At 33.8% G+C, this 20,838-nt stretch overlaps 3 protein-coding genes across 6 annotated transcripts in view; 2 read left to right on the top strand and 1 right to left on the bottom strand.

The window, feature by feature from the left end:
* Positions 1–66: 66 nt before the first annotated feature.
* LOC127064214 (uncharacterized protein C2orf42) lies at positions 67–4,160 on the bottom strand. Of its 3 annotated transcripts, none has more exons than XM_050994916.1 (7): positions 4,024–4,160; positions 3,413–3,804; positions 2,987–3,307; positions 2,679–2,898; positions 2,413–2,603; positions 1,397–2,315; positions 67–1,288 (listed from the first exon to the last, which is right to left on the bottom strand). In XM_050994916.1, the coding sequence occupies exons 2-7, from the start codon at positions 3,797–3,799 to the stop codon at positions 1,119–1,121; spliced, it is 2,208 nt and encodes a 735-aa protein (XP_050850873.1). In that variant the 5' UTR covers positions 3,800–3,804; positions 4,024–4,160; the 3' UTR covers positions 67–1,118. The 3 variants fall into 3 exon arrangements, with proteins under 3 accessions (XP_050850873.1, XP_050850874.1, XP_050850875.1); XM_050994917.1 differs by having other exon boundaries at positions 3,413–3,801; positions 4,024–4,147; XM_050994918.1 differs by having other exon boundaries at positions 1,169–1,310.
* A 358-nt stretch (positions 4,161–4,518) lies between these two features.
* Positions 4,519–6,421, top strand: LOC127064230 (tyrosine--tRNA ligase, mitochondrial). The gene is made up of 3 exons (XM_050994995.1): positions 4,519–4,899; positions 5,015–5,913; positions 5,991–6,421. Exons 1-3 carry the CDS (start codon positions 4,724–4,726, stop codon positions 6,350–6,352), a joined length of 1,437 nt encoding a protein of 478 aa, XP_050850952.1. The 5' UTR covers positions 4,519–4,723; the 3' UTR covers positions 6,353–6,421.
* A 130-nt stretch (positions 6,422–6,551) lies between these two features.
* The window catches only part of LOC127064232 (homeobox protein 9), a 67,224-nt gene continuing 52,937 nt past the window's right edge, over positions 6,552–20,838 (top strand). For both annotated transcript variants that reach the window (XM_050994998.1, XM_050994997.1), the window contains exon 1: positions 6,552–6,769. The gene's annotated coding sequence lies outside the window, so the exon portion shown is untranslated. The remainder of the gene's footprint in view (positions 6,770–20,838) is intronic.

The following is a 20,838-nucleotide window of genomic DNA, read 5'->3' as shown; positions in this document are numbered from 1 at the left end:
CATGTTGTATAATTTCTTAAAAAGTAGATTGGTGAACATGGTCGCAGAAAAATTATCAAACGAATATACAATATTATAGAATACGTATTTATTAAATAATATATTATTTAGCATTTCTGATCTAAGATATGTCATATATATATATGTATATATATATACATATATATACATACATATATATATATACATATATCATACATACATACAACATACATACACATATATATATATATACGCACACAATATATTACATCGTATATGTTGAATGATACATTCGTCGTTTTATAATAAAAACAATTCCAATGTTTTTTTTTTCTTTCTTTTTACGTCGATTCATCTCGGTGGTACTCGTTCTAATAAATAAATAAAAAATAGGAAAATTTAAAATATACAATTTGTTTGTTCAAACAAGATTTCAATTAATCTAATTATCATTAAACGAGCTCTAAATGATTCCTTAAAAATTTATTCGCAAATAATTACCCATTAGGAACGTACTTTGTACCCATCTTTAAAAACAGAGTAAATTAGATCAGTCTTTGCATTTAATAATTTCAACTCCAACTATATTAGAGTTTCAAACAGAAATAGCGATACTCATATATGTTTTCATGTACTTTATAGAATATACTCCCTAGCGTATTTAAATTGTTTTTCAAAGCATATATATGTATATACATATACAATATTAAATTTTCATTATTTAACCCTTTAAGTATTACATCAAAATTACATTCAGTTTGTTAAATATATTATAATTCAATTTAAATTGGAATATATTGATATGGTTAAAATACATGATCTACACACATCATAGAAATATATAAAGTTAGTTATACGTTTTGATATATTCGTTATTAGAATTTATGTACTGAAAGGGTTAAAGTACAATTAAATTAATTTATAATATATAACGTAAAATCATTTTGCATACAATCAATGGCCGATTTAAATATATACACAAGTATGCAACGTAAAACATTGTTGAATTTTTCTTTTCCTTTTCTTCTGTTTTTTTTTTTTTTCTAAAACACTTAAAATTTTGCAGTAATAAAGAAATAACGATACAATACTTTAAAATAAATACTTAACTTATATAGACATTAACTTTTTTTTATTCAATAATTTTTCGATAATGCTATTTTTCTCCATCTTTGGCTAGGTTCATTTTTAACGTGTCCAAATTCGAATCGAATTCTCAATTCGCCAATTTTCGATATTGGTAGAATATCCGGTATCCATTCTATTAAGAACGGTGTTGGCTCTATTTGATTAGGAGAAGTATTACCTAAAAAAAATTATTTGGAAAACTAAATTCCATTAACAAAAAATTATTAAAATTATTTGCGTATATCTATATAATGGAGAAATAATTTTTTATCGAAAAAGTCCTTACCAACTTTCAGATAAGTTTTCAATTCCAGTGGTTTGATCAATGCACTATTATTTGTTTTTTTATACCGATCGATATCAGTTTCCTTTCGTTTATACAATTCATATGTTCCATCTGCATTTTGTATAAAACTTCGTGTGATTTCTAAAGGTATAAGAGGCGTTTCAAAAATACTCTTCACGTGTAATATATTTGTAATTTGCCATGTATATTTAGTAAAGGTGCCCAATGGTACTCCATCTTTTCTGACGAAGGCTGTTGTTGAATTAGGTAAACGTTTTTTCTTACCACCACAAGATATTCTCTCCCGTAAACAATCGAAAAATATTTGTGGTACATGAAATACCAAAGGGTCAGGTTTCCCATCAAACTGAAAATGCATTGTTTGATTTATTCTCTCTGTAATCGATGCTAACCATTTTATAAAGGGTAGGCTTGTGTTAGCTTCGTCCAAATCTTCGTATGAATTTTGATATCTCTTTATAATAGTTGGTTTAGCCTTTGATTTTCTGGGTTCAATGGAACTTAAATTATTTAGACTTGTAGCATTTAATGTATTCATGTTTTTGTCATCCCTTTTTCTCTTTATGGAAACGGTAGCTTGCGTAGTCCCAGTTTCAGAATTAGACATACTTCCATTATCATATTGAATTAAACCATTCTTTTCTATCATTTTAATCTCATTACCATTTATTACTGCATTAGTATCTATTAATTTTATATTGTTTACATCTAATACTGTATTTGTATCAATGACTTTTAAAGTTCCAGTATTTAATATTTTTATATTATTATCATTTAAAATATATTGACTATTTAATACATTGTACTTTGTATCGATTTCAGTTTGTTCATCCAATATTTTCATTGTATTTCCATTAAATGGTACACCATTCTGATCAATAACTTCCAAATTATGAACCTGGAAAATAATAATGATATAGTTAGAATATTATTTTAATAATGCTTTCAAATATTCATTGGCTATTCAGAAATAACATAGAATAGTTGTGTGATACCTGAGAAATGATATTATTATCTTCTAACAAACTACGATCACATTCCACTTCAATATTTTCAACAGGTAAGATTGTTGAATCCAGGTTCATTGAATCTAAGTCAAGTCTATTTCCATCTAAACTTTGCACAGTTAAAGTGTCATCACGAAAAATCAACAGATGTGCATCATCTGTGTTTAAAGTATCTAGATCTAACATTTGTTATAATAAAAAATTAGATATCTTTTGTAATAGAAAAGTACCCTTCCATAGAAAATATATATTACCTATTCCAACTATTTTATCTTGTTCGTTATTTTGTAAAATTGATACTGGTGGCTTTGGTATACTGAAATCATGGTGATCTAAGTTTATATAATAACTAAATTCTTCTGACAATTTAGGATCACTAGCAAAGGCACATATACACGCATAAAAATGTACACAGCGCTTTGCTTGCAACAAATACATTGTTTCTAATTTATCTTCAATCGATCTTGCCATACCCTGTACATAATAGTTTATATAGAACACTATAATTTTCATAAATATTTAACTTTGTAAAGTTTAAAAGATATTTCTTCTATCAATTTACCTTAAATACAGCACAACTGCAGAAATGACGATGTTCTACTCTATCTTTCAATTTAGTCATGAAAAAAGAAAAATGAAGATATCCTAAAGGATATTTCGGCGAAGCTTTACATTTTACAGCCATTATATTTTTAGAAACTCTTTGTACCAATGGACCTGAAGTTTCTGTTGCTAATAACCAAATTTCTTGTTTTATTTCATTATTTACGTTTAAAGATGACAAAATAGAATTTCTTAGAGTCAGCGGTTGAGCTTCTGCGTAACATCTTAATGCAGCCTGAATATGTTGACATGATACGGACAAATCAGACGTATCTTTCTCCTAAAGTTATAACTTATTATTATAAGTCGTATAAATTCCATTACATAAAATATATAGAAATAATTCCATTACATTAAAAATATCATAGAATATTTAGTAACTTACGTGACATTTAAGAACACTGGTATCAAAATTCCTCTCGCAAGCATCCACAAAACATAAAGCAGTTGTTTGTGAAATTAATGTTGTAATTCCATTAGAAATTGTTGCATTTATTAAAGGCAATTGTACAAAACCTCGATAATCCGGACCTTTGTCTCTCACTCGAACGGAGAACACTTGCGCAGACGAACCAGTTATTAGTTTACAAGCTTCTGTGGATAATTTTCGTTTCTCTCCTGGTTCTTTAAATACCGCATCACAATATTTATTTTTACAACACAATCCACGAGATCCATTATAAGTTCCACATTTTGGGCACTTTCTAACACCACGTAAAGTTGCTTTTCCTAAATCAGATAATAGCTTTCGAAGACGCTCCTCATTGGACATAGCTACTGAAAATATTAAACGTAATTTAATATCAAGTCAATATTATTTACATATAAAAATAATGTATACATTAATGCTTCATTTAAAAATAATATTTATGTGTGAATCAAGCATTAATGAATACTCTATTCTATTATTTCTCCATTTTTGTAACATTCGATTCTTATATAAAATTATATATTCATTCATTCACTGACAAGCTATTAACAAGATTATGTTTATACCTTGTTATCTATCAAATTCAAATATATTAGGACGATGACGATAAGGCAATGAAAAGATCTGCCTCTCGGTCGATGATTATACTTGAAAAAAGTTGATTTCAACTAGTAAATAAATAACTCATTTGATTATATATATATATATGTATATACATATATATATTAGAAATACACTTAGATCGGTATCATTCGTATAGAAATTTTCATTGAGAATCCGTCATTTCGTATCGTATATTGACCAATGAGAGAGAATTAAATCCTGTAAGCAACCAATAGTATCATTTTATAACTCGTACAGCGCGAAATATGTTTATTGTTTAAATACAAATTGTTTTAAAAAATATTAAGAGAAGATCTCGATTTAAACATTTTATTAATAATCAAATTAAAATTGTAAAGAGTCCAAGGAGAAAGTATTATTTATGAAAATCGAACAAACGAGTTCGTCCTCTTATAAAATTTATAATCAATGCCGCTCCTAACCTCTTTCGTGCCAAAACGAATGTAAGCGGTGGTCGTCGTGCGTCGTCCAACTTGCTAGCGTGAAATTTTTCACGATAGAAAAATAACTTTTTATAAAATATATATATATATATATATATATATATATATATATGAATAGAATTTTTTTTTTTAAGAAAGAAAAATAATTTAATTAATTGGGATTGGTACGGAGTATAGATTTTAATTAAAAAATATTATAATGCATATAAAACGTTTATTGAGTGTACGAACAGTTTTTCAACAAGTTTATCATAGAAAGCATAGTTCTAATAAAAATCATATATATAGAGAAAGAGAAAAAAACAAGATACATAAAAATGTATTAAACCTCAAAGAAAGGGGTATGTACGAGGATATTTTTCCCAATAATTGTACGTAAGTGTTATTAACCTGTATGTATCATACTCTGTGTGTCATACATATAAATTCATTATACTATTATTAAACAAAAAAAAATATATATATATAATCGTTGTTTTTCTTTCTATAGCAAAGAAATAACAGATTTGTTAATTAAATCATCACAATGTGTTTACGCTGGATTCGACCCAACAGCCAGCAGTTTACATATAGGAAATTTGTTAATATTGATGAATCTTTTACATTGGCAACGAGCCGGACATCAAGTCATAGCTGTATTAGGTGGAGCAACTGGATTAATAGGTGATCCTAGTCACAGAAAATCTGAAAGAATCGAAATGGAAGAAGTTCTTTTAAAAAGCAATTTGGAATCTATTAGAGAAGATATAGAAAATATATTTAACAATCACAAACAGTATTTTTGGCACGGTAATATGAATTCATTAAAGCCATTAATGGTTTTAAATAATCTTGATTGGTATAAAGATGTCAATGTTATTCAGTTCGTAAGAAAAGTTGGAAAGTACTTTAGGTTAGGTACAATGTTAGGACGAACATCCGTTCAATCACGTTTAAATTCGGAAACAGGAATGAGTTTTACAGAGTTTACGTATCAAGTGTTTCAAGCGTACGATTGGTTTCATTTAGCAAATAAATATAAGTGTCTATTTCAAATTGGTGGAAGCGATCAAATGGGTAATATTATGTCCGGATACGATTTGATTACAAAAGCCACAGATGAGACAGTTTATGGTTTAACATTGCCGCTTATAACGGCAGAAGGTGGTAAAAAATTTGGAAAATCTACCGGCAACGCGGTTTGGTTATCTCCTTCGAAGTCTTCCAGTTTCCAACTTTATCAGTTCTTCGTTAGAACCAAAGACGAAGACGTTGAAAATCTGTTAAAACTCTTTACCTTCCTACCCCTTTCTCAAATAAACGACATTGTAAAAGAGCACTTGAAACAACCAGAGGATAGACTAGCCCAAAAAATTTTAGCAGAGGAAGTTACTCTTCTTGTTCACGGAGGTAGTTTTAATTTAACAAAAATATTTTATAAATCATTTTTATTACCAGAGAAGAAAAACATAAAAATCTTTTTTCAGAACTTGGCTTAAAGGCAGCTAAAGAAGCTTCAATGGTGTTATATAATAAATCGATCGATACTTTAGTTAAAATGAATGCTGATGAGATAGCCAATGTATTTGAAGGAGCAACCGTTGTTGATATATTAGGGGAACAAGGCTTGACGGTATACGAATTAGTAACAAAAGTTAAATGCTTCAAAAGCGATCACGATGCGCGTAGAATTATATCAGCGGGTGGGTTTTATATAAATTATGCGAAAGTTACGAATTTGGACGAAGTTCTAGTTCCTGGTATTCATGTATTATCGAATAATGTGACCCTTTTGAGGGTTGGTAAAAAATCTTATCACATAGTACGATGGATCAATGGAACAATATAATGGATTTTTAAATTTGTATAGCTTCTTTTTTTTTCTTTAAATAAGGATATATATTGAATCTTCAATAAATATTACTTTGTTTTAATTAATCCTTTATAAAACATTAAAATATAATAGGTCATTAAAATGCTCTACATTACCGTTCGAGTTTCTGCCAGTAACACTTTATCATGTCGGTAAAGTAGAAAGTATTGTTAGAATTAACGACTAAGCTATTCATTTCTTCTATAAACGAATACGATACTAAACTGTTTGATGGGCTAGGGAAGTCTGAAAGAGAAAATGTGAAAGAATATAGAATTTTTGAAGAGATATAAACTCGATTTTGCCAAGTTGATAAAATAAAAGATAAAGAGGAAGCTGCAACAGCATACGTCGCTAGGATGATCCGGTCCGTTATCGGTGGAATGTTAAAAGGTTAGCCGGCTCGTCATTTTGGATTTATCTGAATTAAAATTCTTCAGGGCTGTGCCTTTAGAGATATTTTTTGGTAAGGCTATGAAAATTACGCAATTTTTTTTTTTTTTCAAATAAAAAAATATTCATTTAAATTTACATGTTCACGTACAGTAGATTCTCCTTTTAAAGAAGAAAGAGCGATCTTTTTTATTAAACGTATTTATGTATGTAGTAGCATCAGTAGAGATCAGTAGCATGCCTTTTTAGTCGACAAATTCCTAAGCATTTACTAGGTATATATACTAATAAGGAATATATATATATACATATACATACTTTAGTATAATACATCGCTGATACATTAGAAGTACACAAAAGGAAAGATCATAAAGATAAAAGTAAAGAAGAAGAGTAATGAACTCGAAAAATGTAAATTAAAATGGCGGGTACGACGAGGAAGCTTCGTGTCTTGCGACAATTGCGTAACAGATGGCGCATATATAAACTTGTTAAGGGTTAACCATATTGTTTTTTGTCAATTGGATTCATAGAAATCGAAAGGAGCATTGCAATTCGAAAATAATAGAATATCGTCGAAGATTGGATAGAATTTTAGCGCGATAATATAAACCCGTTAGAAATTTCCCAAAATTATTTTATCATACGCATATCTCTTCGATTTCTTTAACGTTAGTCGCGTTAAAAATAAAGGAAGAAACAAAAAGGAATGAAAAAGTAAAAAAAAAAAGAGCGACAAAAAAGAAGGGGAGGGGTGTAAAAAAAAAAAAGAAAAGAAAAGAAAAGAAAGAGACGAAAGAATAACGACGAAAGCGTACGAAAGTGTACGGAACTCCCGTTTAACAGGAAAACCGCTTTAAGGTTTTACAAGGGGGAACAAGCATGAAAGATCGAGCATGTTATTCGTCTCTCTCTTTCTCTCTTTGTTTTTTGAAATCGTCGTAAAGTCTTGGTCGTCGTCGAAAGTGAAAAGAAATGGAACGGGGCACGATAGGTTAGCGAGTCGTACCTGGTTACCTTCCACCCAACTTCGGTCCAACGTTTGGTCCTTTCCCTCTCCCTCTACCTTTTCTTTTCTGTCTCTCTCTCTCTCTCCTCACTCTTCACCCTCACTCTCACCTACCCATTTAAACCCACCTCACTCCCACCTCTTCTCCCCAATCCCGTCTACTTACTTGCTTCTCGTAGCTTGGACTTTGCTTTATGCGGGACACTTTATGCCCCCGATTGCGAACGACACCGGAACGCTCTCAAGTCCTCGCCGGCGTAGCGGATCCGTTGCCTTCTACCGATCGGGATCCCCTTTTTCCGATCGCAAAACAACGAGAGCGCTTTAATTTAAGATTCCAAGAAGGACCGAGAAGAAGCTGGTCGCGTTTCTCGAGTCATCTTCCTCCCTCACTTCCCCATCTTCACCTCCCACCCTCACCCTCATCTCGTTCACTCTTTCTTCTTCTTTCTTCTTTCTTCTTTCTTCTTCTTCTTTCTTCTTTCTTATTCTCTTCGTCGCGCAAGGTTTTACAAGACGCCGGCACGTTTTAATAATCGTGTTCGAACAAACGCGAATTCGAAAGGCAAACCAATCTTTATTTCTCTTAATCGCACGTTTAGCACGTTACTCTTACACTATTCATTCGAATATTCGTCGAATATTTTATTTCGAATTAATATTTACGTTAGACGATTTTACACGTAGGATGGGATTATTGAACGCGATTATCAAATCTTGATCGAAAAGTTTGACAGAGTGTTTTTATGTTTTAGATCGTGTAGGATCGAACACGTTTGAGAAGCTAATAACGAATCGTTTATACGAATTTGTCGCACGTTTCTCACGTTACTTATTTAATTCATTTACGAATCCTTTTTTTATATTTCTTTTCGATTAATATTTATATTAGATGGTTTTACGTATCGAACAGGAATGATAGAATCTTGATCGCGAGATCGTACAATTAATCATTAATTATTATATAGTCAATATATTTTAGATTATATATAATTATTTTTGAAGAAAATTATTATGGCCGAAGAATCGGAGATTGAATTGTACTATTGCAAAGCGGTAAAACCATTCCATTCGAGTATACTTTCTTTTATTATTTTTTATTTTGATCGACAAATCGTTTTTATCTAATATTTATTTATCCGATATTTCATTTTTTCGAATAACGGAGGAAACGAATTTCTTTTTTCTTCTACGCGTATGTGCGACATAAAGGACGTACAACGAAAGACAAAAAAAGAGAGAGAGAGAGAAACTATACAAATTTGAAACCAGAATTTGTGTTTGAAGGAACATCAATATATAATATTCTACGTTCACTTATTGACGTTTTTAATTCAAATAGTATTTTCTTCGAATTACTGTAGTCACAATTACTTTGGTATGCATGTAAGTACAGCAAATGCGTTCAACATTTGTATGATTATAGTCACCTTTAATATATACAGAGAACGTTCGAAGTTGGATGATTATAGTCACCTTTGATATATACAACGAGCGTTCAATGCGTTGATTGACTATAGTCATCTTTCCTAAGGAAAGGATCAATGAGATACACTTTGACATTAAATTATGAAAGAAGTAGATAGGTGTATATCTAGTGAATTATAATTTTGTTAATTTCATCTAAAGGATTCATTTCCATGAACTATCGTTGATATGCATTATTATTGTTATTGTTTCGAAAGAAAGCATTCGTCAGTGCAACGAGCAATCAGTTAAATCGCGAGTTCTTGTTTTTTGTTTCTTCATATCTTTTTCCTTCATTCTTTTTCTTTTCTTGTATAATGGCCTTTGAATCGAAACGATTATAACGAAGTAATCAAAGATAACAACGTGGACATTATAGAAAATCGATTTGTACGTTCCATCGTTCGTTCTTTCGTTAGTTCGTTGGTTCGTTCTTTAAGTCTCTTCGTTCGATGTCCTCCGCTAATCGTGGCAAGCCCGTAATCGGTAGAAAAGAGTATTTACACGGATACATGGGGGGCGTTTAGGTTTGAACGTGTGTGCGTGTTGCGTTTGAAAAGAGACGATGAGAGAGAGAGAGAGAGAAAAAGAGAGGGTGGGAGGGAGGGTCACGAGTCACGATATCAACGGGAGATGGGGTCGAAAACAATTTAATGGCTGCAAATGGCAGTCTTGGGAAATTGGCATTGTACGGACAGACGACGAAAATGATGCGGAGAGGAGACAAAGAAGAGAAGGAGATGAGAAAAGAAAGAAAGAAAGAGAGGGAGAGAGATAGAGATGGAAAGAGGGAGAGAGAGAGAGAGAAAGAGAGAGAGAGAGAGAGAGAGATGGATAATGCCAAGGAGAGTCTCGCCAAGAGTTCGATGCAGTCTCGCGTATTCGGTCTTTAAACGTTCGGTAAAAAGGGCTGGACACGATTTACTCTTGATTACAGAGTCGCCGGGTCAAAAGTCGAAACAAAATGACCGTCGATGCTTAATGCGAGCGAGAAAAGAGATAGAGATAGGGAGAGAAGGGAAGAACCAAGATTATAGGTAAGAACTAATAATTCGAAGAGGTACGATCGCTATAGGAACGGTTACTCTTTTTAAAAGTACGTCGGGAGGTATCTTCTTTTTAATTTAAAAAAAAGTTTTCTTTTTTCCCTTTCCCTTTTCTTCTTAAAAAAAAAAAAAAAAAAAAGAAAAGAAGTAAGAAAAAAAAAAGAAAGAAAGAAAGAAGGAACACAGACGACATTGTCGCCATAAGATCGACTCTCGCGAAACGTAAATAATTAAATAAGAAAGTTATTAAGTAACTAAGTAAGTAGATAAATAAGTAAATAAGTAAGTACAAATAGTAACTAAGTAACTACTTACAATTCGTTATTTCACGTTGAACGAAGTAAGATACTTTTCCTTTGCAGAATCAATCATTTTCGATTCGAATGTTTTTGATCAGATTCGATTGATAATATTATAATATTATAGTATTCCGAAGATATGAGATCGGTAAAGTCGATCTTTTCTATATCTATCTATCTATCTCTTTCTCTTTCTCTCTCGAACAATTGATATTCGTAATGATCGAATTGATTTATCGTTTTGGGACGAGGAGAATGCAGCAGCGATAATGTGCAACGTGACCGTTCTCTTTCTCTCTCTCTCTCTCTCTCTCTTTCCCCTCCCTGATACCTCGCTTCTTCCCCTACCCTTTCGACCGTCCTCTTCCTCCCTCCTCCGTTCCTCCACCTTTCTCAATCCCATATTCCAAGATGGCCGCTCGTGCTTGTACGCGCGCGAGAGTGGAGGCTGCGCCGCAAAAAAGGACGAACGTAATAACGTAGTATCGCTAATGACCGGGCAATTTCACCGTGTACGAGTGTTTCCCCCTCTCCCTTCCCTCACCCCTCTTCCTCTTCCTTTTCCTCCTCCTCCTTCTCTTCTTCTTCTTCTTCTTCCTCTTGTCTCTCTTTCTCTCTCTTTCTCTCTTCGTTTCTTCGCATCTTTTTCCTTCCTTTACTTCCTTCCTTCATTCTCATGCTTTCCCCTCCAACTCTCCTCTCCTATCTTCTCTCCTCTTCTCTTCACTCCTCCTCTCTTCTCTTCTCTTCTCTTTTCTTCTCTTCTCGTCTTCTCTCGACTCGGCTCGACTCGTCTCGTCTCGTCTCGTCTCGTCTCGTCTGGTTTCGTATTCGTTCGAACCACCCCCCACCCCTTCCGCCATCTTACGTGAAGTAATTTCAATAATAAATTCAACGCTGTTTTCAATCATCGGATTTACTGCAAACACAATAATTTCATTCGCCTTAGATCATCCGCTTACGTATGTAACTAAGTATTTACGTACTTACTTACTTACGTACAATGGATACGGAGTATGTTAAAGAAACAACATGGAACAAGATAGAGTTTAATCGTATTTTAAAACATTTACGAATGTATATAATTCTACGATACGAATATATATGTGTGTATATATATATATTATATATATATGTATATTATAATGGATAGTAAATAAATCAAGCTAGCCACCCTCCGTACCTCACCCCTTCTATCCGCCCTCCGCGCGCGTTATCGTTTTTTTAATCGAAGATCCTTTTTAATCTATGAGAACGATGGATAGCCAATAAAAAATTGATAAATTCCTACTCGTTTTGAATTTATCGCGTATGTCACATTCGACGGGGTCTATTTTCCGCGAATCGTTCCAGTCGGTAAATAAAAAAGAGCGAAATGAAAGGAAAAAAGAAACGGAAAGAGAAAAAAAAGAAAGAAAAAAGGGTGGAAAAAATAATAATAAAAAAAAAACTACGACGACGGAGACACTAGAACGACGATGACAAAACAAACCCAAACGAAACAAAAATGAAAACAAAAAAAGAAGACATTAGAGAGAGAAAGAGAAAGAGAGAGAGAGAGAGAGAGAGAGAGAAAGAGAGAGGGAGAGAGAGAGAGAGAAAGGGAGATTTAAAAAACGCACCGAGTTTGAAAACATCGATCACTTTCAATTATTCAAGTAGCTATTTCCCTGAATATCGGCAGGCCAATGAGTGACGTTCGCAAAGTTGCATTCATCCCGGTGCATGCTGGCTACCATTGCACTCTGTTTTGTCTTGTTTTTTGTTTTTTTTTTTGACTCTTACTCTTTTTTCGGTTCTCCCCCCCCCCTCTCTCTCTCACACACACACACACTCGCTTTTTTTTCTTTTTTAATCGAACCATGAACCATCGCGCGTATCGTACAATACAAGCTTTTCCTCCCACTCCGCCACACCCCCTTGAACGACGACGAATATATTTCATCCGTGGAACAAGCTTTAAATTCATTTAACGGCCGGCCAAGCTCGCTAAAGCATATTTCCGTGTTTCCTTTTTTCTACTTTTTTTTTGTTCTTTTTCCTTTTCGTTTTTTACTTTTTTTTTCTTTTTTTTTTCTTTTTTTGTGTATACGATAGACAGGTACCAGAGATGCTTTCTTTTTCCTTTTCTTTTTCTTTCTTCTTCGTTTTTTCAAATCTATTTAATGATATCAGATCGATCCGATCGATCTTTCCTTTTCTAATGGGTGTTCGTAGAATTATATTTATGTCCTTAACTATCGATCTATCGCTTAGGGATGAACGTTTGTCATTCTTTTCTCTTTTCTTTTTTTCACTGTTCCTTGTATCGCAATTGCATGTTGTGAAATTGCGGATGATTAAAAAATGATGTAGAGAAACATGAAAAAGTATGTACATAGAGGTGAAAATGCATTGATGATTTATTTTCAAGCACGAATCGATGAAGCGCGGAAGCTCTGTAAAAAAAATGTTTCGATCATTGTACTTAACGATTATTAACGAGCGATGCATATATATATATATATATACACACATATATATTGTATATATCTATATATACATACATATTTCGTACATAGAAATAAAAAAGAATTACGATACGGTGAAAGGGCAGAAAGGCGACCGATAAAGCTTCATTACGATGACGATAATTGCTTTTCAATCCCACCGCAACGATAGCCGCGCGCCTCGGGAAACAATAGGTCATTACGATCAATCGACGATAGTAATCCGGTCGCATTGGGCAACCCTTCGAAATTACGCGCTTCGCCGACGAATATGTGAGTCGGGAGAGGGTGAGAATTTCCAAGGGAAACTAATCGAAAATGTATTCCACGATTAGTTTCAGTTTTCCACCTATGCTTATAGTCTCCTCGTGTTTCCTTTATCAAAACTAATCTAATCTAATCTAATTTAATCTGATCTAATATATATATATATACATATATATATACATACATATATACTTATATATATATATATATATATATATATATAATTACTTAGTTATTGTTATTATTATTATTATTATTATTATTATTTTAATGAATACTATGAAGAAAATGATTGAAGAGCTCATGAATTTGAGAAGCAATGAAAACGAATATTTCCTAAATTTTAATATACTTACTTACTCGCTTAATAAATACGATAAATATCTCAGTTGATATGGTATCATCGATTTTTAATTAACCACGTAAACGTGGAAATAAAATAAAACGTTTTAAGATTCGCTAAGTACATTCGTCGTCGTCGTCGTCGTCATTTCGAAGAAGAAAGTTCCGTACTTGATACGACCCTGTAAACACGCGTTACCGATCACGACTATGTAAAATCACATAGACACGGAAATACACGATACACATACATACGTGGGTAACATACACACACACATATACACATGCAGTTAGAATGCCGGCTGCAATGGCAAGACCACCAGGGCTATACTTGGCGATGCCGAGATTAAACCGTGCAGGCGCGATTACGATCCGGTGCTATCCGATTGGTCGTTGCTTCGTCGAACGGCAGGGGCGGAGCAACCGTAATGAGTTTCTAGCTTAGTACTATATCTCTCTCTTTCTTTCTCTCTCTCTCTTTTTCCTTCGTTCTATTCTTTCTCCATCTTCTTTTATCTGAACACGCATACTCTTTCTTTCTCTCCCTCATTCTAATGCACTATATTTGTCTCTCTCTCTCTCTCTTTCCCTCCCTTTCTCCCTCTCTCTCTCTCTATTTCTCTTTCGTTCTTTCTTCGTATACGCCCTATTCTCAAAGCCACGTACATAGTACTACATATGTTCACGTATCCCTCGCACGTTTCACGTTCACAATGAAAGAGAAAGATAGAAAGATCAAAAAAAGAGAAGATACCCAGAGAGTCACGATTACGACGGCCCTGCCCTTCCCACCTCTCTCCTCTTCGTTTGACATGTGAGAGTATGATCTCAGTAGAGGATAGGTGAACGTGGTCAGCCAAGGATCGAGTCAGATCGCCCGAGCTAAACTCTTCGGCTTCCTAACGCGTTTCTGTATTGGTTCCGTAAGGCGAGTAAGCTTCTCTCTCTCTCTCTCTCTCTCTCTCTCTCTCTCTCTCTCTCTCTCTCTCTTTATCTAGCTATCTCTCTCCTTTAGAGGATAGAAACCAATCAGACGGAATCGTGCGTCGACGCCGGAAGAAGCAAACCTCGCGCTTTGCCGGAATGGCGTGTATATAACAGGCATCGTCCTTTGACGATTTCTCGATCCTCTGGGAGAGAGAGAAAGACAGAGAGAGAAGATCCTCTTTATCTATCTGTCTGTCTGTCTATCTATCTATCTATCTATCTATCTATCTATCTATCTATCTATCTATCTATCTGTCTGTCTATCTACATCTTTCTTTAGCTTCTCTCAAGGGAATTAGCACGTGAGGACAGTATGATTACTTACTTAGTCCTTCTATCTCAGTCTCTCTGTCTCGTTAATTATTGATCTCATTTGTTTTAATTATTTATTGGTCTTTAATATTATTTTCTCCCTCTCCCTCTCTCTCTCTCTCTCTCTTTCATTCTTCTTTTTCTTTTTTAAATCGAAAAAATATCTCACTAGAGTTCGCTTTTTCCTCCGTTTCTTCTTTTACTTCTTTTTATTTTTCATTTTAAGATACCTTCTTCTGATTTTGTAACAAGGAGATTCAAAAAAAAAGAAAATAATATAATATTTTTTAAGAATGAGTTTCGTTGGGTTATACATTAAATGGAAAGAAATTAATAATAACAGATTAGAAATTCCGAAGGGTTCTTAAATTTTATCCCCTCTTTTCTTTTTCTTTCTTTTTTTTTTCGTAGACTTTTATAAAAAAATAAAGAAGGATCAAGGTACGATTCTAGGACACTTCAGTTAGACGTTCCAATCATATGTATACGATATCTACTCTATCAGTTAATATGATCTCACAATCTAATATCTAGTTCATGCGGTACTCATTACGACTCGAATATTTCATCTAAGATAACGCGATTACCAATCCGCGGAATACTCTACTACTTTGTTGAAAGCCAACCAACGAACCAACCAACCAACCAACCAACCAACGGTTTGGCTCGATTTATCCCGAATAAATCGCGGAGTTAATTATTCCTGTAGTCTCTCTTGCGATCAGACGAAATGACTTCTCTCTGTCTTCGTTCTCTCTTTGTAGGTATATACCTTAGCTTAAGCTTAGAGAGAGAAAGAGTGAGAGAGAGACAGAGAGAGAGAGAGATACATAACTTTACTACCGGTGGTCTACCTCTCGCCAATTTGTAAATCAACGCACGATCGTAAGGACACGTTAGGTATGCCCATTAGCGTGTTTCTTGATAGTCTCTGCGCTTCTACCTTGGTATAATCGGATACAACTAGTCCGTGTGGCTATTAAATCTCTTTCTCTTTCTCTTTCTCTTTCTCCTTTAACCCTTCTCGATCCTTGCGTTGTACATTTTTTTTTCTTTTTTTTTCTCTTTTTTTTCTTTTCTTTCTTTTTTTTTTCAAAAGAGAAGGAAGTTTAATAAACAATCGTGGCGGAGTCGCGAGGAAAAAAAAATCTACGTGCTCGTACAAAAAGTCGTATTAATTTTTATCTTTTATTCTTTTTTCTTTCTCTTTCTCTTTCTCTTCTTTTCTCTTCTCTCTTTTTGTTTTTATTTATTTATTTGTATATATATATTTTTTTTTTCTAGTCAACGACGGGGAAAAAATAAACTCTGTTCGAGAAATATTTAAAGAAAAAGCGTAGTACGACAAAGTATTTTTTTCTCTTTTATCGATTGCTATTATTCATTGGTCGATATATTAAAATAGAAAGCAAAAAATAGCAAAATCTTGATCAATACTTTAAATAAATGATTGGTATTCACTATTTATAAGAAAATATCGGACAATCAAGACCCAACTCTGAAACTCAATTATTTATACCGATCGAAATATTCGCACGTAAGGATCGCTTATTTTACAGAATAATAGAAAAAAAATTAAGAGATACTTAGCAATCGAAAAATAGAAAATTATTTATAATAATCGATGAGTTCTTACGTTCGACATTTCACATCAGATCAAAAGCTGATCAAAATATAATGAATATTTTTTTTTTTCTTTACCTTTTAACGCAACTCCCTAACATCCCTCTCTCCCACCTCCCACCTCATGCTTCACCCCACATATCTGTCTATCTTTTTCTTTTCTTTTTTGTTTTCTTTCTGTACGTCTTTCCACGGCGCGACTTTCGAAGATCGATGTCGACACGAAAAACGTTTGAAATATTAAAGATTTCTCGTTGGCGCTTGGCACCGTTGTTGTTGGCCTAATACGAATGAGTCGGTATCCTTGTCGAGTCTGCATTCTTTATGAGAATAGCTGTTTTTCTTTTTCTTCTTCTTCTTCTTTCTCTTTCTTTCTCTTTCTTTCTGCGTCTATGCCGCGCCTAAAGTAAGAGAAACGCGAATAAATGTTTCTCTCTGTTTCTCTTTTATTCTTTTCTTACTTCTTAATACTTACTCTATTCGTCTCTTTTTACTTTATTTTCTCACGAAACGCGAGAAGAAGCTTCATCCTATCTCGATGCTTTTGTGGCTAAGTCGAGTAAACGAGACAACGACGACAACGACGACACAACGAAACCACGATCATGCTCGTTGATTTTACATGGACGTGACTCTAAAAGCCTCTTTCTTCTTCTTCTTCTTCTTCTCCTTTTTCCTAGAACGAAAAGAAGAAAGATTCGATTTGTCGTAAGATAAAGAAAATTGCATAATGTATACTTCTTTTTTATTTACTTTTTTCTTTTTATAGAAAATAAAATCAAAACGTAATTGGATTTAGATTGCCATACTTATACGAAAAGAAAAAAAAGAAAAAAATAATAATAATAACAAAATAAATCATAAGAACAAATAAAACCACCAACTTGGGCTACAACTTCGTAAACGTGTATTTCTTCCGATATAAAATAAAAGAAAGTACAATGGAGTCGATAGAAAAATATGAGTCTTCTCTTCTTAAAGTCTTTTTAGAAGAGAAAAATTAAAACAGAAAAGGAAAAAGAAAAAGAAAAGAAATGTTAAAACGCGAGAAAATGATTTTCGAAAGACAACAGATCCAATCTCAGTTAATTCGGACCATCGTAAGGCATAACTCGAGAAAAAGAAGGCGTTGGAGGGCCTAATCGTGTTAGGTGCTGCTCTTCGCTAGCCGCCATCTTGCTTTCTGCTCACGTACCGCCGTAAAACAAAGAAACATCGAGCGAGTGGTTCGCGAAAGAATACGCGCCTTTAATATTTAATCCCTCATTATCGCAGCCGTGGCTTCGAGCTTTTGAGACAATTGGCAGTTTTACTACTCAATAATGTCTCTTCTATCTCTATCCATCTCGCTAAGGAAAAAAAAGAGAGAGAGAAATAACGTTTTACGAATGGAATCCATGACGAGTTCTCGTGTTACAGTTTGCAATTGAACTTTGATCCATTGTTCTTTGGAATCGTACGTTTTGAAAAGTTGCAAGTAATTATTCTAATTTTATCACTCTACGAGTATACGCGTACGTGTGTTGTTCGTTCGTATGCGCGTCACGTATCGTATCATTCTTTTTTTTTGTATTCTACAAATTCTTACATCGAGTATTGAACTTTCGCTTGAATGCTCGCGAATAATTAGGTATTATAAACTCGTAAAAATGTTTGATTGCAACAATCGGTAGATACTGAATGTTATGTATGTATCATTTTCAATCGACCAATATGTAGGATATTTTTGAGTAAAAATTATCGTTCTTTTTTTTATTGGATATTTTTTATAAGTCTTAAAAATGGAAAATATAAGTATATATATGTGTGTGTGTGTGTGTGTATGTATATATGTATGTACATAAATAGAGACATTCGCTTTCTTAGATCGTAACATTTAATCCGTAGAAATGATGCAACGCGTTTATACATGCCGGCCATTAGATTTGCCTCTTCTCATCAGACGGCACAAGAGCAATTTGAATAGTCAGGTTCAATTCGCTCGCTAATTGTAACCGTAAGTACACAGATTATTCACGGGATCGCTGTGAGAGGGATCTCTGAATCTACGATTTTACATTAAGTCCCTTCCTTCTACTGATACCCATTTCGTTCGTTCGGTGGTACAAGAACAGAGGTATTTATTTATAGATTGGACGTCGGCGAAGCATTCCTAATAGAGTTTGACTTTGATAACGAGTCGATCGGGATGCATCCTTTTTTTCTTTTCTCTTTTTCCAGAGAAAACACATGGTTTGGTACATATAGAAAATTGTGAGATATACATACGAGACGAGTAAACGAGACGCAGACTATTGTATTATTTAATCGTTTAATTGTTGCGAATAAAAATTGCAAGAAAGAAAATAAAAATCTAACGGAAGAAACTTAAGATAAAATTGTACGGTCTACGTACATTCAATATTTTATTTCTTATCTATAAAATATCTATCGATTAGGATGCATAGGATATATAATTTTCTTCTTGAAATAACAGACAATTATAATATGATGTGATATGAGCCAATAGGTATTAATAAAAATAAGATAATAAATTAAATACATACGAGCGATCAATTAAATAATATATAAATGACAATTAAATATAAAAATATCTTTTTTATCCTATGAAAACTTATTAACTATACATTTGAATATTTAGATCCGATCAAAGTTATGACAGATAGATAAAAGTGAAAGATGTCAAATAGATTGTTAGTTAATTAGATAGATAGATAGTATACTCGCTGGCATAGAATATCCTCTCTTTAACCACGGTAGTGTGTCCCTGACCCAAGAGATCCCCATGATAATGAAATTAGAGTTCTCTGGGTTGACTGGGTTGCGATGTAGGTAGGTAGGTAGGTATATTATGAGAGCGAGATGTGTAGAGATGTTGGTTACGACGAGGGGCAAAGCAGTCCTCGCTTGTTGAAATATCACTGCTTTTCTAAAAGGTGGAAAGAGAGTGTTCCACGGCGCGGTTGCGCCATCGAAAGACTTGGAAGTGAATACGGTGGAGTGAATCGAGTGGAAACTGTTGGGCAATATGGTGGTGGAGTGGTGAGGAAGGCTGAGGAATGGGATGGGATGGGATTGGAGGGTGGGGAGAGATAGAAAAACAGGTGGAGAGAGAAACGGAAGACACTATGATCGAGTACCGGACATTCCGCGGTATAATGAAAACATGGCCGCCACCTGGAAATCCCGATGGCAGTGCTTTCAAAGCACAACCCCCGTATTCGGTCTACCTTCTATTCTCGTTCGAAAGTTATACCCCGCTGAACCCCTCTCTGACTCTTACCCTCTCCCTCCCCCTTCTCTCTCTCTCTCCTCACCTACAATCTCTACCAACATTCGCAAATCTTTCTCCTCGTAAATAAAGAGACTCCTCCTTGTGTTCTAGCGAATAATAATTTTCTATCTTTCTCTCTCTCTCTCTCTCTCTCTCTTTCTCTGTCTCTGTCTCTCTCGCGTGCGATTAGATAGAAAGTTATGTATATGGGTATAGACAGATAATATGTATCTTTTAGGAATCGTTTCTTTCTTTCTTTTTTTTCTTTATTTTTTTTTCTAAGATTTTGACGATAAGAAAGAAAGAGAAAAGAAAAGGAATAACTTTTAATGATACGAATGATCTAGATCAAAATTATTTCCATTTGTTTAGTCAGTTTGATAGAGGTATAGGTGTATGAATATTTTGATCGATATCTTATGAACGATTGATTAATCATCAGCGTTACGTCACTTTATTATAAATACTATATTTGTGTAAAATATCGTTTGTTATTACCGTATAAATTAGAGTTTTATTATACGGGCCGACAAATAGCGGTCTGTCGAAGTAATTGTCTGAAATAATCTCTTTTTTTTTTGAGGGAGGATTATTTTTTTTTATTGTTTTTTTCTTTTTTTTTTGCTGGAATCGAAAAAAAACACTCGTTATTTTTATTTCTTTAAAAGCGAAGAAACGCAGAGTTATGGACGAACGTAATTCTTTTTTTTCCTCTTCTCTTTTCTTCTCTTCGAAGTCGCCCTTTTATGGAAAGAAATCAGGGCGCCCCTTCGCGCATCTTCATCGATTATTTAATCGGCGATGGCCATTTTTACGTCCGCTCGAAAGTGGTCGCCCTTTTTTCTCGAAGTGCGAATCCCTAGGCGAGGTCCGGTAGTGTCGGTGATGCTGGTAGTACTGGTGTTGCTTGCTCTTTTCAGATCCTTTAAAATCAAACCTAACGCGAACGTCAAC

This window comes from Vespula vulgaris, chromosome 5 (genome assembly GCF_905475345.1).
Source record: "Vespula vulgaris chromosome 5, iyVesVulg1.1, whole genome shotgun sequence".
NCBI lineage: Eukaryota > Metazoa > Arthropoda > Insecta > Hymenoptera > Vespidae > Vespula > Vespula vulgaris.
The sequence above is the reverse complement of the archived record's forward strand: the minus strand, read 5'-3'. Positions and strand labels throughout refer to the sequence as shown.

Excerpts from the sequence above, each read along its gene's own strand:
- LOC127064214 (XM_050994916.1), bottom strand. The coding sequence starts at position 3,799 with ATGTCCAATGAGGAGCGTCTTCGAAAGCTATTATCTGATTTAGGAAAA. Across the intron at positions 2,316-2,412 it reads ATAATAATATCATTTCTCAG|GTTCATAATTTGGAAGTTAT; the intron begins GTATCACACAAC and ends ATTATTTTCCAG. Across the intron at positions 1,289-1,396 it reads GAAAACTTATCTGAAAGTTG|GTAATACTTCTCCTAATCAA; the intron begins GTAAGGACTTTT and ends AATTTTTTTTAG.
- LOC127064230 (XM_050994995.1), top strand. The coding sequence starts at position 4,724 with ATGCATATAAAACGTTTATTGAGTGTACGAACAGTTTTTCAACAAGTT. Across the intron at positions 4,900-5,014 it reads ATTTTTCCCAATAATTGTAC|CAAAGAAATAACAGATTTGT; the intron begins GTAAGTGTTATT and ends TTCTTTCTATAG. Across the intron at positions 5,914-5,990 it reads TACTCTTCTTGTTCACGGAG|AACTTGGCTTAAAGGCAGCT; the intron begins GTAGTTTTAATT and ends ATCTTTTTTCAG.